We start from the raw sequence: 15,884 nt of genomic DNA, 5'->3' as shown, positions 1-15,884 counted from the left end.
GATGCGGTTTATCTATACCATGGAATACTACATGGCAATGAGAAACAATGAAATCTGGCCATGTGTAGCAACATGGATGGACCTTGAGGGTGTTATGCTGAGTGAAATAAGTCAGGCAGAGAAGGACAAATATCATATGTTTGCACGTATAGGAGGATTAGGAGAAACTTAACGGAGGACCATGGGGGAGAAGAAGGGGGGAAATGGTGGGGGAAAGGGAGAGAGGCAAACCATGAGAGACTCTTGAATGCTGACAAAAACTGAGGACTGATGGATGTGGGGGAAGGAGGGATGGGCATGGAGGAGGGCACTTGTGGGGATGAGCACTGAGTGTTATGTGGAAACTAATTTGACAATAAACTATTTGTAAAAAAAAAATAATAAAATAAAATGGCATATAAAAAAAAGAAAAAGAAAAAAAAAGAAAATATTTCTCTTGGCTTTCAAGTCACCATGTTCTCTTGGTTTCTTTCCTATACTGTTGGTCATTTCCTTTTCAGTCTTTGTTGGTTCCTCTTCTTTTCCCATATATTCTTTTAAGTTTATTTATTTATTTTGAGAGAGGCAGAGAGAGAGAGAGAGAGAGAATCCCAAGCAGGCTCCATACTGTCAGCATGTAGCCCAGCATGGGGCTCAAATTCACAAACCATGAGAAGACCTGAGTTGAAATCAAGAGTCAGAGGCTTAACCCAACTAAGCCATCCAGTCAGCTCTCCTGTATTTTTAACATTGGAGTGTCCCAGGGCCTGGTCCTTTTCCTTCTCTTTACTCACTCCACTTAGGTTATCTGAAACAAACTCATGGTTTTAATTTTATCTAAATGCAGATGAAATCCTTTGTTTTTGTCTCCAGCTCCAATCTCTCTTCTGAAGTCAAATCAGCTTCTGACTCAAATAGTCTATTTGGATATCTAAGAGATACCTCAAACTCAATATGTCCAAAACTGTATTCCTAGTCACCTCACAACCACACACGCTCACACACACACACACACACACACACACACACACACAAAAGCACTGGAACAGTATTTAGCACACAGTAGGCTCAATGGATCAGCTAAAACAGGTAGATTAGGCCACAGGTCTGCTATAACCCTTCCAGTGGCTCCCCATTTTGTTCAGAGGAAGAACCCAAGTTACAAAGGCCCTACAAGACCCTTCTCAAGCTGGCTCCATTACCTCTGACACTGTCTCCTACTGCTTTCCTGTCATTCACACAGCTCTGGCCACGCTAAGATGCCCCTCACCAAGCTAGGCAATCCTGCCCCCAAGGCCTTTGCACTTACTTTACTCACTTCCTAAATGGCTCCTTTTCCAAATTTCCTAACATGCACCTTTACCTGTTCACAAATGTCTTTGCATAGTCCTCAGTGAGGACTAACCTAATTACTCCATTTAAAATAACGACTCCCTAACCTAGCCCCATGAGCCCAATCCCCTTTATCTGCTGCTGGGTTTATTTTCTCTAGCATGGTTCACCTTCTAACTTACCATATAATTTACTTAATTATACCGTTTACTTATATATTATGTTTATTATTAGTTTTTTCCCCTAAAATATAAGCTCCCTGAAGGCTTGGGAGTTTGTCTGTTGCTGACCCACTAATGTACTTATTTGACGACACCAAAATAGTGCCTTGCACACAACAGGCTCTTATTAAAAATTTGTTGAATTAACAATATTTGTTGATTAGTAATCTCAGATGCTGGAGCTATATATTCTAGAAAAGAGGGAAACTTTTTGCCTTATGTGAGTTACAAAAGAAAAACCTTATTGCTTGGGAGAGTCTGAGGCAATACTGGCAGTGGAGAGATCTGTTGTACATTCTCCCATCCTAATATCTTCTAAAGGGTGAAAATCAATACATGCAGAAGAGCCAGACGTAGAACAGCACTGAGACTGAGCATGCAGCAAACAGTGTGCTAGGAATATGGTTGGCATTCTCTATCTAGGGAAGAAACTTCAGATTGGTTGTAGGGCAGAGGAGAAGGTTTCTCTTCTCTTTTATCTCCATAGCAAATAGTGTCTTAATGATTCTTGACAACTACATACAAACACTTGAGGATCAAAAGAAGATTAATTAGTAATGCTATTAATTAGTAACACTCCTTTCTCTTCCTCTATACAGAAAATACAAAGTGTAATCTGGAGTCTTTGGCAGGCCAACAGTTCTGTTTTAATTAATTAGCTAATAGAAGTCGGTTTTCCATTATGCTGTCAGTCTCTTTTTGTTTAAAAGGAAATGATCAGACAGACATTCCTTTTATACTCAAAAACACTCCTTAAAGAAGTGTTTTTAGGATGCCTTGAAATTTGTGACTGGGAAGAAATAAATACTCTTAAACATTTAAAGGTCTTGAAACACTGAAGCGAAATATGAATATGTATGTGTATCTTCCTAATACCAATTCTTTCATTTCAGGCAAGTTGCTTATAAATCAAAACAAACTTTAAGGCAAAACAATGAATCATCGGAAGCATAATTAAAAGTGAAGTTTGTGGAATAACATAAACACCAATGGAAAAGTAGTAAGATTACATTTAATAGAAGGATAGGATATAATTCTTATGAAAATTATGGAAAACAAAAAGCAACTTTGCAGAAATGACTCTCAAAATTATTTAATAAAAACAGCTTAATTAATGAAACAGAATGTTGTTTCTTGGCCTTTAAAAAAATTTAAACAACGTGCAGATGTCTCTCTGCACTGTCACCTAGTTGTGTGAACCCCTTAGGTGTCTGTAGCCCCTTACCTATGGCTGCACTCTACTCTCCTGCCCTAACACTTTCTAGGGGTCAGACTGATGAAATCTAGCTCCTAAGATTTTAAAAACTGATTTCAAGATATTTAAATGCTACACTACATGGATGGAGCTAGAGCACATTATGGCAGGCGAACTAAGTCAGTCAGAGAAAGACAAATACCATAGGGTTTCAATCATACGTGGAATTTAAGAAACTAAACAGATAAACATATGGACTCTTAATGACAGAAAACAAGCTGAGGGTTTGCTGGAGAGGCAGCAGGATGAGTGATACAGGTGATGGGGATTAAGGAGTGTACTTGTGATGAGCACCAGGTACTGAATGCAAGTGAGGAATCACTAAATTCTACTCCTGAAACTAATACTATACTATATGTTAACTAACTAGAATTTAAATAAAAATTTGAAACAAACAAAAAGATATTTAAATGCTACTAGGTTATCGAAAGCTTAAATCCCAATCATTCAAGTGGTGTCAAGAACAGACCTAGTGGCATAGAGAATCTAGTCCTCTGTTTGAAAAGAGCACTGAGAAGTTAGAGGAGTTGTTTATGAAAATATCATATGAAAACCTTCCATTAGCCAGCACTACATGGGAATCCTACTGCAGGACATAAGAGTATTAGACCAACGTGTTGTACATCTTAAACTTACACAATGTTATATATTAATTATAGTCTATAAAAAATTTTTATTTTTATAATTTTTAAAAAATTTTTCAATAAGTGGAAAAAAGAAAAACATTGAAAGGCAGTCCGAGACTGGAGAAAGGATGTGAGGAAAAGTAGAATTGAATAAGTGGGTTGAACAGCAAAACACACAAAATCTTTTTCTTATAATCAAAGTCAGCTATTCTCACCAAAGTAATCAAGATAAACATTAAAGATAGACACTTGACAGGTCTAGATAAACAAAATGAATTTATATATATAATTTAAACATTTACAAACAATAAATGATATTTGCTCAATTTGAAAGCCAGACTAGTTTGAGTCCAATCCTACCTCAGGCTCAACTTTGGAGATAAAACACCATTATTAGAAATAGAAGAGCATATTAATTACATAGCAGATTTTCAAAAACAAGTGTTATTCTTACCAAATGACTCAAAATTACCCTTACTAAGTATCTAACACTTATAAAATATTGTTATTCTTACCTGTAAATTTTCTTTACTAGTAAGAGGTTTTCCTGAATCAAATGATTGAAATATCTGTCAATATATAAAGCACTAACATTAGACACAAAAGTATTATTTTTTTAAATGAAACTGTTAATGTGTTATAAAAGTATTTTAAATGTAATTTTTGTTATAAAAGCAATACATGTTCTAGTCAGAAGGACAACTATAGAATAAAGAGGGAAGTAAAAAATCACACATAAATCAACTTTTTTTAGGTTGTCAATGTTAATAATTTGGTGTCTTTACTACCAATTTCGTTTTTGATGTATTTTAAATATATATTTGTATTCCTTTTCATTAAACATTGCATCATAATTATTTTTCCATGTCATTAAGTCATTTGTAAACCTCAGTCTAATAGCTAAGTAATGTCCCATGCTATGAATGCAGCATAATAACTCCTTTCTTTTTGTTAGACATCAAGGGGAACAAATTCCCACCCTTGTCCCACCATTCAGCCCTAGTTTAAACAACATGGGTGAGTATTTCATCTGTATTTCTTAGTATTCCCTTTGGATAGATTCCTGGAAGCAGAATTACTGGGTCATAAGAGTATTAGAACTGAGCATTAGCATTTAGAAAAATCTTTGCCAGTTTGAGGTAAAATCACATTACTCTTCAGAATAACTCTTTTTGTGGTTCTTTTCCTTTATTGTGAACGACCTGTCAATATGTTTGGCTCTAAATATAATGTTACATTAGGAAACATTCCATTTATTTGCTGCAGGAGATGACCGTATCATCATGCAGGGTGCATTCCTCTTGGTACAGAGGCCCTTTTTCAAAGATGTCAATACTGATGCCCTGCCCACATCTGCTTGGTCATCTGGAAGATACCAGAAGCTTCCGTGGACAGGTTTGTCACTGATGGACAGTAAGTATCCTACTTCAAACATCTGTATGCCTTTGCTTGAGGGCATTCTGTGGCCACAAGAGTATTCAGGAGAGGCTGGAAGTTCAGGGAGCAACCCAATCCAATGAGCACAAGATTGTTCTCCCATGTCTCTGAGGACCTGCTTGTCCACACAGTGATTCATTAATAGTCTCTGCAGTGGTTCTCTTCCCTTCCCTATCTGACTTTCCACACACTCACCATTCTCCCTGAAATCACTTCCCAAATATACTACTTGCTCCCAAATCCTTGTCTTAGGATCTGAGGGATCTGAGGGACCCCTAAACCAAGACATCACATATAGCTCTTATTGGAATAAAATGTTGGTAACTGCTAAAAATTTTCCCCCTTTTTTGAAGGTATTTCTTATCTTCTCTCATCCACTGAAAAGTAAATAAGTGAATCTAAGGGACCTTTGGTGATATAACAGGAAGAAAGTTGATGATGGACTTTAGATTTGGTGATAAGAGCAGAATCCCAATACTAGTATCATGTTAAAAGAGAATTTTTTTTTAAAGCCTGTGAAAAGTCCAGTAGTAATCTGTAAGACTTTTTCAGTTACTTCTTTTACAACTAAAATCTAATTAATTAATCCTTTCTTTAAATAACTAGCCTGCAGCCTAATAACATTGGCACCTATTTTAATTATAAACCCTGAACACATTTCCTCTTTTAATTACATTTTTTTAAGTTCCCAATTGAAGCTGGAAAGCTTCAAATTAACTTGGAGAATACAAAATTTAAAGTCAGAATCGATTGAAAGACAATTCACCCACACTTTTCTCTCATGAAAACTAGATAATAAAAATTAAGTTGGAATATACCTGTAAAAATGAACTTAAGATTGTTTGTTTTGGTGAAAGCAATGAACTTTAAAAACTCTTTATTGTTTCTCCTTCTACCCAGCTGGTTTTTCTTTCCTTCTCATCTTCTTGGACTTGAAATGTGGATGACTCCAACGTTTAGTCCTCTGACTTGTATTTCTCTCTTTGCCCCAGCTGATTTCATCCAGTCTCATGATTTTAAATTTCTTTGCTAATGCCCCCAAATTTTCTAGGATCCACCTCGACTAAGGAGACCACTTTTCATTGCTCCCACCACTATCATCCCAACCATTGTCATGTCTCACTCAGGTTATTTGCAAAGGATTTCTAACTGGCTTCCCTATTTATACCCGTGCTCAACTGCAGTTTATTCTCCAAACAGCAAGCAAAGTGGTCCTTTGAAAAGTAATTCTTATCCCATCACTCCTCTGCTGAAAACTCTACAAGGCTTCTCATCTTATTTAGAGCAAGCACCAGTCCTCACCAAGCCCTAATAGGTCCTAAACAACTATAGCTCCCACCACCTTCTCCTCTCTCTTTTACCAGCTTCACTTGGCCTTGGTTTTCCTCAACCACATCTTATAGGTATCTCCATCAGGGCCTATGCCCTTCTACTTCCTCCCTCAAATCTTTCACACTTGGGGCGCCTGGGTGGCTTAGTTGGTTAAGCGTCCGACTTTCACTCAGGTCATGATCTCGCGGCTCGTGAGTTTGAGCCCCGCATCGGGCTCTGTGCTGACTGCCAGCTCAGAGCCTGGAACCTGTTTCAGAGTCTGTGACTCCCTCTCTCTCTGACCCTCCCCTGCTCATGCTGTCTCTCTCTCTCATAGAAATAAATAAAACATTAAAAAAAAATTTTTTTTAAATCTTTCACACTCAAAACTCCCTAATAAGTCTCTAATGAGAGAGACTTCCCAAACCATCTTGGAAAAAATAGCCAGCCACTGCCCTAATCACTCTCTGTTCCTCCAATTCAGCTTGAGTGTCCTTTGTGGTACATCATCGCCTGACATATATTTATGTGCTTAATATGTTTATTGTTTGTCTTCTTCACTGGATTGTCCAATACTAACATGCTTCCAAAAAGACAACAACTCCATTTATCTTTTTACTGGTCTATCCCCATGGCTAAAACAGTGCCTGTATTCGGTAGGCACCTAAAAAATATTTTTAAATGAATTAAAATATAATTTTAATAAGAAAATGCAAACCATTTACAATAGGGAAATGCTATTCGCTGAAAAGCAAGCAAGAAAATATTGTGAATTTAACCAGGTAAGAAGATGAGTTAGTTCATGCCAAGAAAATGAGCAAAAACACCAACTGACTCCTCTTTTTCAAGAGAGGGAGAGAGAAAGATAGAGAGGGAGAGAGGTATTTACATATACACACAGATGTATCTATTTCCTACTGAATGTCCCTCTTAGGATTTTCTGTAGATAACCTCACACTTACCCTAAAACAACAAACTGTAATGCTGTAGCAGTCATACTGAGAAATAAGCAGTGACATTTTAGGGGAACACACTGAAGTAATGAATGCATTGTATGTATATTTAACATCAATTGATACAAGTAATTTTTGAGACTTAGCCTATTTCTCAGGTTCTTTTAAGTCTTCCAAATTTGAATGTCACCAGTATGTACTGTGTCTGTCTGCCAGTCTCACTGCTCACGCATACCATCTACCCCGAAACTGACTTGTTACCTCTTATTTCCTTTATTGCTGGATCACCAGGGTCCAAGCCACTGCAAGATCACTCAGTGATTCCCATGAAACCCAAAATAGTGGGGAAAAAATGGCTCACTTTGATTTAAATAAAATGTCAGGATTCATTTTTCAAGGATGTTTCAATTATCTAATCTACAAATATAATTTGAACAATACATGCTTAAAACTTTGGTATATAATATATGAATAAAAAAATATCCAGTAAAACATGAGGAGAAATTGTTTCAACTAACAACATTAACCAGAAATTATAAGATTAGATGCCAAAGTCAAAGAGGTAGTGGCTGGTAAATGTGTCTGCTGAGACCATCCATAGCACAAGGACAGAATTCCACTGTAAAAATTGACTCCAATACCATACGCCCCAACACGACACCCTTCCATTCTGGACAAATGAAACCTTGTAAAAGCCTGCTGTTCACTACAACCAGGCTTAACAAAGAGGTTTGCAGTAGCAGAGACTTGTAAATACACTTTTGTAGAAGCATTCCCTAAATCTTAGGAATGTAACCTTCAAAAGGTAAAGAAATGGCTTTGAATCAAACAGCAGATTTACCTTCACTTTTCCAGTAGCTTTACAGCCAGCGGGTATTGAGGAAGGCATGTTTTTTCCATAAAAAATCTGGGATATCTCATAAAAGGCTTCAGAAAAAAATCCTAAATCTATAAGGACTTCTATCTTTAAAGGAAAAAAAAAAAAGAAATGAGATTTCAAATTAAATAATTTGTTTTACTTACAAAATAAAAATTTTAGAGAAAAGTCATCAACTTTCTGAGATCCAAAATTTCTGCTTAATGCTGGTAATGCCTTCTAAATTAATGCTTGGTAAACACAGTGGATGGAGATGTATGTGTTTGTGTATAAGCTAGTTTACATGTGCAATAGACCAAGAAGCTGATAAACAACAGCAAGCAATTGTTCAAAACAGTGGACATTCATCAGATGTGGCTTACTTCATCAGAGGCAAACACAAAAATATGGCAGGCATACAAGAGTTAAAAAAAATAACTAAATTTATTTTTTTGTTCCCATAGTGAACTATGGCTTAAAAGAAAAGCAAAACAAAAACACTCCTGATGTTCTCTAATTCTCTGAGCGAAGTGAAACAAACCAGGAGATGAACTCTACAATGGATCAACATAAAGACTATCTGCTTTGTCACCATGATTAATGGACACTGTCAATTTTAAAGACATATCCTTAAAGTTAATCAGTTGGTGACTATGCATTGTATGTGGCTCAATTTGAATATTATCCAGTAAGACTTTCAATCAGGGAATGATGGGAAGCAAAGTTCCTGGACAAAGCCATTCAATCGTTCAACATGTTCAATGGGCAACTCTTATGTACCAAGCCCTCTTGGATGTTACATTCTTTCCAGATGTGTATTTAGCTATCTTCTACATTTAAAGGGAAAAAAAAAGAAATGAGATTTCAAATTAAATGATTTGTATTACTTACAAAATAAAAATTTTAGAGAAAAGTCATCAACTTTCTGAGATCCAAAATTTCTGCTTAATGCTGGTAATGCCTTCTAAATTAATGCATGGTAAACACAGTGGATGGAGATGTATGTGTTTGTGTATAAGCTAGTTTATATGTGCAATAGACCAAGAAGCTGATAAACAACAGCAGGCAATTGTTCTATACAGTATTATAAAGGATAGAGGATACTGACAAAATGCTACTCTCAAAGTTCCAGTCAAGAAGGACTTCTCTGAGAAGACATCCAAGAAAAAATTTGGGAATGACATGAGAGAGAGACATGTGGAAAATCTCCTGAAGAAACTCAAAGTACAAAGGTCATGTAGCTGAAGGAGCAGTCTGGGGTTCCTGGGTGCTCAAGGAAGAGCCTGTGTGGCAGGAGTTTAGGGAGGGAGGGGAAGATGGCTAGGATGTAGATATGAATGGTGGCCTGTAGACCAGAGTAGGAACTTGGAATTTTATTCTCTGTGTGATAAGAAGTAATTAGAGCATTTTAAGCAGGGCAGGGCCCTAACCCTTACTTATGTTTTACAAACTCCAGTGACTGTTGACAATAGAGAAGAGTAAATTGTGCAAGCAGGGAATTAAATACAAAACTGGATGAAGATCATATGCATATAATACACATACAAACACACACACACACACACACACACACACACACACACATCTCTTTTCTGCTATGTACCACACTAGGAATCTCAAGAGTATATAAATTTTAAAGAAATAAAAAGAAGGTAAGTTCAGGGTAAATAGGATGTGGCAATAACCTGAAAATAAAGCATAAAAGGGTAGGAGAATATTTTCAATAGAGAAGAGAAAACTGCTTTTCTGTTAAGTTGCATACTTTGGTTCTTGCCTAAGTTACCTTGGGCTCTAATCTCCCCAGTGCCATATAATATCAAAGTAGGCATTAGGGAGTCATATGAGCTCTTTTAGACTTCTAGATGAACATTTTTCTTATTACCTCTTGGAGGAAATGCTGTGCGAGGTTAGTCTCTTCTGGTCTTGGCTACGAGATGGCTGTACATGAACTACCTGGAACTGCTAAGGCTACCTTTGGTTTCAGTTTATCATACCAATCCAGCCATTTGAAAAAGCTATGGCAATAATAATAAACATGTATTTTCAGAAATGGTCAATCATGTGAACATAAACAAGCCAGATGGAAAAAAAGAACTACCCTTAAATCAACCCTTCACTCGCACAAATACAGAACTATCGGTTCCCATCCCAGGAATGCTAGATGCGTTGAGAGTAATAAATCTTTCAAGATGTTGGCAGTTCTAAAGAGAAGCCAGACTGGCTGATCATAAAGAGGTCTTAAAGCTTTCCCTGAAAGACACTAGTGTACAGCAGAAGCTTAACAGCTTGATCTATTGCTGTTTGACTTGTCAGAAAGTATTGTTTGCTATTTCCTGACTATGACTTTTCCCTCTTCCCACTCGTTGACCCCAGTTTACTTCAGAAAGGTCAGGCAAACTCTACTCAAACAGGCTGTCATTTCTTCCTCTCTACGATGCATCAGTTGCCCTTTTTCATTGTTTATGTCAAAACCCTAGCCAGGTTTTTCTGTTCTACTATGCCAGTAAGACACCATTTCCGTCTCACTCTGCTCCTGACACTGTTACCAGATACATCTGATCATGTCCTTCTTTTGATCAAGATTCTGAAATTCATTCCACTTCTCCACCCAAGGCTGAAGACTACAGTCCAAACTTCTTCACTGGCTTTTAAGCTACCCTAGTACAAAAAATTTCCAAGTGCTAACAATCCAATAAAACACAAACTTACTAATCAAAAACTTAGCTCCAGATTCTATCTTTCAGTTGCCTCTCTGGATTTTCTTCTGACACATTACTAATGGTCACTGTAACCCTTTCATGCTTCTCTTACTTCTAAATGACAGACCAGAATAAAACTGTTACTTAGTTTTCATATTCTCCTCATTTCTCTCACTGCTCAGCCTCCACATTATGCCTCGGTTTGGAAGTCAGGACTGGGCCCCAGTCATCGACAGCATGGACCACAACATGCACCTCTGGTATTCTCATATGACCTTCTCCCTACTCAAAACCTCCTCTCTGGCTTCAGTCAACCATCATTGCTCTCTTAGCATCAATGCTGTCTTATCTCCATATCTTTCACATTGTTGTCTGCAAAGAATGTTCCCTTCTTTCTCTCTCCCGCTGAGTTACTTCTGCTTTCTTCACTAAATCTTAGTAAAACCAAGAGACTCAAAGCCATTTTCCCTCTTTCAAACTCCAGAAGACAGTTTGGAAATGATCAATGGGCAGATGCACATTACATTGTTTTGTATACACATTCTATCTCCCTTCCCTATTTTCACTTCCTTATAAGCAAGAATCATGGATTACATCTCTTTGATCAGAGTTACTAACATGGTGCTTTTATATAGGTGATACTCAATAAATGCTGTTTCAGAGATAAAGCAATAAATGTTTACCATGTATCTTCCAGTTGAGTTCCCACTAAACACTAAAATGTATGGACAGTAGGCCCTTGATAAATATCTGTAGATTTTAAGTTCAATTCAATAATTATTTACTAAATATCAATATATGAATTTGTTACTCAATACACAATAGGAAAATAAAAGATGAATAAGATACAGACCCTAATCTGAAGAATTTTGCAATTTTGAAAAGAGCACTGTCTTAAAAAAGAGAGAGATAAAGGCTATATGCAGCTTTTTAAAAATGGTGTCATTGGAAATCAAAAGCAGGCAAACTCTTAAGAGTTTACTAGGTCAGAAAGAGTGATCCAGAAATTTTCATGCTGATAAAAAATCATTTATTCCTGAGTTAAAATATATTCTCTTAATAGTTAGTACCAGAATTCCTCTTATGGAAGGTATTGTCTTTATTTAGAAATAGAATGCAGTTGACTATTTGCATCTGAAAACACAGGCCTAGAGACAGGATCCATACAGAGAGAGGAGTTCAAAGGAAAGTCTAATTTTCTTTCATTATAAAATGAGAAAGCTTTGTGGAAGAAGGGTAGAAGGTATTTCTGAAAAGGGAGGAGGAGGGGTAAGCCAGTGGTGTGTTGGAACCCGTTTACTCCCAAGGATAAGAGGAAATTGTGCACGTCTTGTCTCAGCTCCACATTCAGTAATGCCCTGTTGGTAGTCTGAAATCAGCTGTAGTGGGAATATCTGCACCATGGAAACTGAAAATGTTACACATCAGGGCTTTTTTTTATAGAGTGAGGTGTGAAACATTTACCAGCACACAGCTGATTAAGCCATGGGATGAGAGGGGAAAGCATGAGTTGTTGGCTAAGAAATATTTTAAACTCAGACATGCCAAATATTCTATTTTAATAATTGTTTCTTCTTGCCTCAACTTAAATTTTCCTGTGTTCCAAATTTTTACTAAGTCCAATACGAAAAGACAGGCCTTGGGTGACTGTGTTGTGCATGTTTATGTGTGAGTAAGTGGAGTGTGTGTGTGTGTGTGTGTGTGTGTGTGTGTGTGTGTGTAAAACATGAATTAGGGCTGAATTCAAGTCAAGACGAGGAGATATAGAACAGGGAGCAAATCTGCTGGATGTTGAGGTGATACATGTACAAAATGGATTTGACAGAAGTGGGAGACTATGACCACAGCTAACAGGAAAATGGGCAGAGAAAATGAGGTGCTTGAAGTTCCCACTCCACAGGGGCCTGAAGCCAACTGCATATGAATCTGGAGGGCAGAGAGCCTCACCTGACTTCTACATTACAGAATGAATTAGTGATAACTCAGCATCTGTGTGTTCTGTCATTTCAATTGCCATTTGTTATTTGTCATTTCAATATGTAATGAAAACTTCTCACATATCATGATATACATAAAGATCCTTGGCAAAAAATTCACAGAAACTTTAGAAAACTGACTCATTAGCATCCACCCAGAAACCAACATTTCACAAGTGGTGATTTCCAGGCTGAGTGATGTTGGGTGTGCCTTTTTCTCATGTATAGCTCTTCCTCACTTCACTGTGGCCCAAGCATAAAACGATCTAACTATTCTAACTAGCTCTCTCATATGCTTTATTATAATAATGGGCAAGCTTTTTTGTGTAAGTACACCATATTATTACCAGCTTATTATTATGAGTATTAGAATGAAATTCATTTATGAAAATATCTTTAGAGTTCAAGGATATGAGATATCTTAAAAGTTCATGACATACCTTGAGGATTCTTGCTTCCAGATTTCTGACTAGGTCTTGGCAAACCCCAGAAACAAAAAACTGATACAATGCAAGGAGAGGCAGAATCTACCAATGGTAAAAAACATTTTTTGATTTAGAACATGTTTTATCAAGTCAACAACCTAACAATAAAATGTAGCCAAATATTAATGTAGGAGATGCTATTTAAAACAGCAATTGATTCTGTCATCCTAGGACCCTCTACTATTTGGTGTAAGTGAAACGATCTGCCTAGCATAAGCTTCATAATTTTATGCGAACTTACCCAAAACCCAAGTTTCAAATCTCTTTAAGCATGGGAAAGTGAAAATCCAACCAATTATCCTCCTTGAAAAAAATTAACATGTATACGAATCACTGAGGCCTGGAGAAACATTCTAGCAAATAAGGTATCAAATAACTTCAAAATTTAAAGCAAAGGAACTTTCACCCATGTCCCCAACTCATTCATTTCAATGGCTGCTGCTATTTGTCTTCAACTGGAATATCTCTATCAGCAAAAAAGTGTTTTATAGCATGCCCATTATTTGTCAGCACTGTTGCATGACAACAAAACCTAACCAGTCCTTGCTTTCACAGAGCATATATTCTACTGATTACCCAAGCTTACTCTTCACATAATATTTTTATTTGCCTAGAATTAAGCCCAAAGTTCAACTCCTCTTGAAATCTCATGGGTATGGGTGAAAGCTTACAAACTACCAATATTTCAGTTGATCCAGCCACCATCCGGGTAGAGGCAGATGCTGAAGGGACAGATTTTTGCCTAGACTTCTGAACAGCTTCTGATATCAACTGAAAACTGAAGTTTTACAACTGGTTCCTTCCCCCACTGAAGGGAGATAGAACAAGGAGGACTTTTGAGATCTCCATTATTTAGCAAACTATTTCCCATAATTCCACAGCAAAAGGTCTCGTAGCAAGTTTTATATGTGACAGCATTCTCTTTACCCACTGGGCTTCTTCTGGAGGGTAGTGTAATACAAATACAAACTGTTAACATGGTGAAAGTTCAGCTAAGGAACCTCTAATTGTCAGTCAACTGGCAGCTGCTAATAGCAACAGCCTTTTAAATGGTTTAGAACTGGTCTTAAATGATTTCAAACATAATACATTTTTTTTACAATTATGCACAACAAACATAACACAATATCTTTTTCTATAATTAATGCAGCACAAAACAATAAGAGTTGGCTATTACCTTTGAGGTTGTTTCTTTTCTTTAGTGAGAAATAAAAACACACCACTTTATTGCTGCCAATTGCTCAATTATTCAGAAAAATGTTCTCAATTTCTTAAGCTTCAGAGAAAAAAAGTCTCATTTCTTTTCCAATGCAGTGATATGTATTATATATGAATATGACTAGGCAGCTAAAGGTTACCCAGGGGATAGAACTATTTTCTAAATCCAGAAACAAATCCCCTTAACAATGAGAGTAGCACCATTTTGTTATCTTTTTCTAATAAACAATTTCTTGACAAATATGCCAAGTGTTAAAAGCATTTATCAATCTCTTCACTTTATTACATGGCTTTATAATTTAATAACTCATATTAGGGGGCAATAAATCTTTTTACTACAAGGAGAAAGAATGAATTTAGAACAAGAGCATAGAACACAATACATGGCGTAAAAAAGAAAGTAGGTATGAAAATTAGGGAAGAAAAGGAAAGAATGAGAAAAAGAGAAAGAATAGGCATTAAGAAGCAAACCATGGTAAGGGAAAGACACAAAAGTATAGGAAAGAACATAAAAGAAAATCAGAAAGATGAAATAAAAGAGAAAAATATAAAATGACTAACAGGTAGAACATACTAACTTATTTTTTAAATGCAACGAATTTCAAATATATGATCTCTACTGTGACTTATTTACCCAAAGGAAAAAAGAATTCCATGAGGGTTTTGAATGTCTTAGAATATAAAGAAGTATTTGTCTTTTATTTCACAGTTGGAATCTGTTCAGTTCACAGTTGTTCAGTTAGATGTACCCTTGACAGAGAGAAGAGACACAAAGATCAACTTATCTCAACAAAGAAATACTCACAGCTTTGGTACTGATAGGTCTGTAATGACTAATGCAGTGAGTTACATATGCACTAGATTGCTCTGTTGAGACCAGTGAAACATTCTAAATCAATTTCCCCAAATGTCTTAAGGCGGTGGGGGAGATAAAATAATAGAGTAAAATGAGAATAAAACCCAACAGACGTTGACTTTGTATCCAAAATGTAATGCAAACAATGATGTCAAAGAAGGAATATTAATTAATATATCTTATTTTGAGCTACAAGTTAGCATTCTGAATATAGAGTTAAAGAGTTAAACAAGAGAACCAAATTAGCAAAATTTGAATAGCATAGAGTATAAGGCAAAAATACCACAGTGAATTAAGATTTGTTGAATTTACAAATTACTTACTATTAGATTTTGCTTAGCAAAGTGCAGTTCACGTATGACATAATACAGACTTGCAACTACAGAGCAAATGTCAGCCCTGTATCTGTCCGAGAAGAGTTCAATGCCTGGCAGAAGCTGAGTGATTTCATACTGAGCATAGCAACGTTCAGCTTTGGGGTGTGGAAGTGTGGTTCTGAGCAAACCCTGAAAATGAAAACAGGTGAAACAAAGAGCAATAAATTGCATGTGCGACACGGAAATAGAAAGATAAGCACATGGATTACTTCCTAAAGTGCTTAGCATATGCCTAGCAGACTACCTGGTAATAAATGGTAGTTATTGTTATTATCACCGTTATGGTTCCAAATGCTTTTATCA

The 15,884-nt window shown here is 36.5% G+C and overlaps 1 protein-coding gene across 1 annotated transcript in view; it reads right to left on the bottom strand.

Annotated features, from left to right (window-relative positions):
* CFAP54 (cilia and flagella associated protein 54) overlaps positions 1–15,884 on the bottom strand; it is a 287,452-nt gene that overhangs the window by 101,412 nt on the left and 170,156 nt on the right. Inside the window, exons 45-48 of the mRNA XM_039236623.1 lie at positions 15,528–15,710; positions 13,086–13,172; positions 7,956–8,078; positions 3,929–3,982 (exon numbers count right to left, since the gene is read on the bottom strand). Coding sequence (XP_039092554.1) covers positions 3,929–3,982; positions 7,956–8,078; positions 13,086–13,172; positions 15,528–15,710 — 447 coding nt within the window. The remainder of the gene's footprint in view (positions 1–3,928; positions 3,983–7,955; positions 8,079–13,085; positions 13,173–15,527; positions 15,711–15,884) is intronic.

Source organism: Hyaena hyaena, unplaced genomic scaffold (assembly GCF_003009895.1).
Source record: "Hyaena hyaena isolate Hyena2069 unplaced genomic scaffold, ASM300989v1 scaffold_113, whole genome shotgun sequence".
Lineage (NCBI taxonomy): Eukaryota > Metazoa > Chordata > Mammalia > Carnivora > Hyaenidae > Hyaena > Hyaena hyaena.
This window is presented reverse-complemented; position numbering and strand designations above follow the sequence as displayed.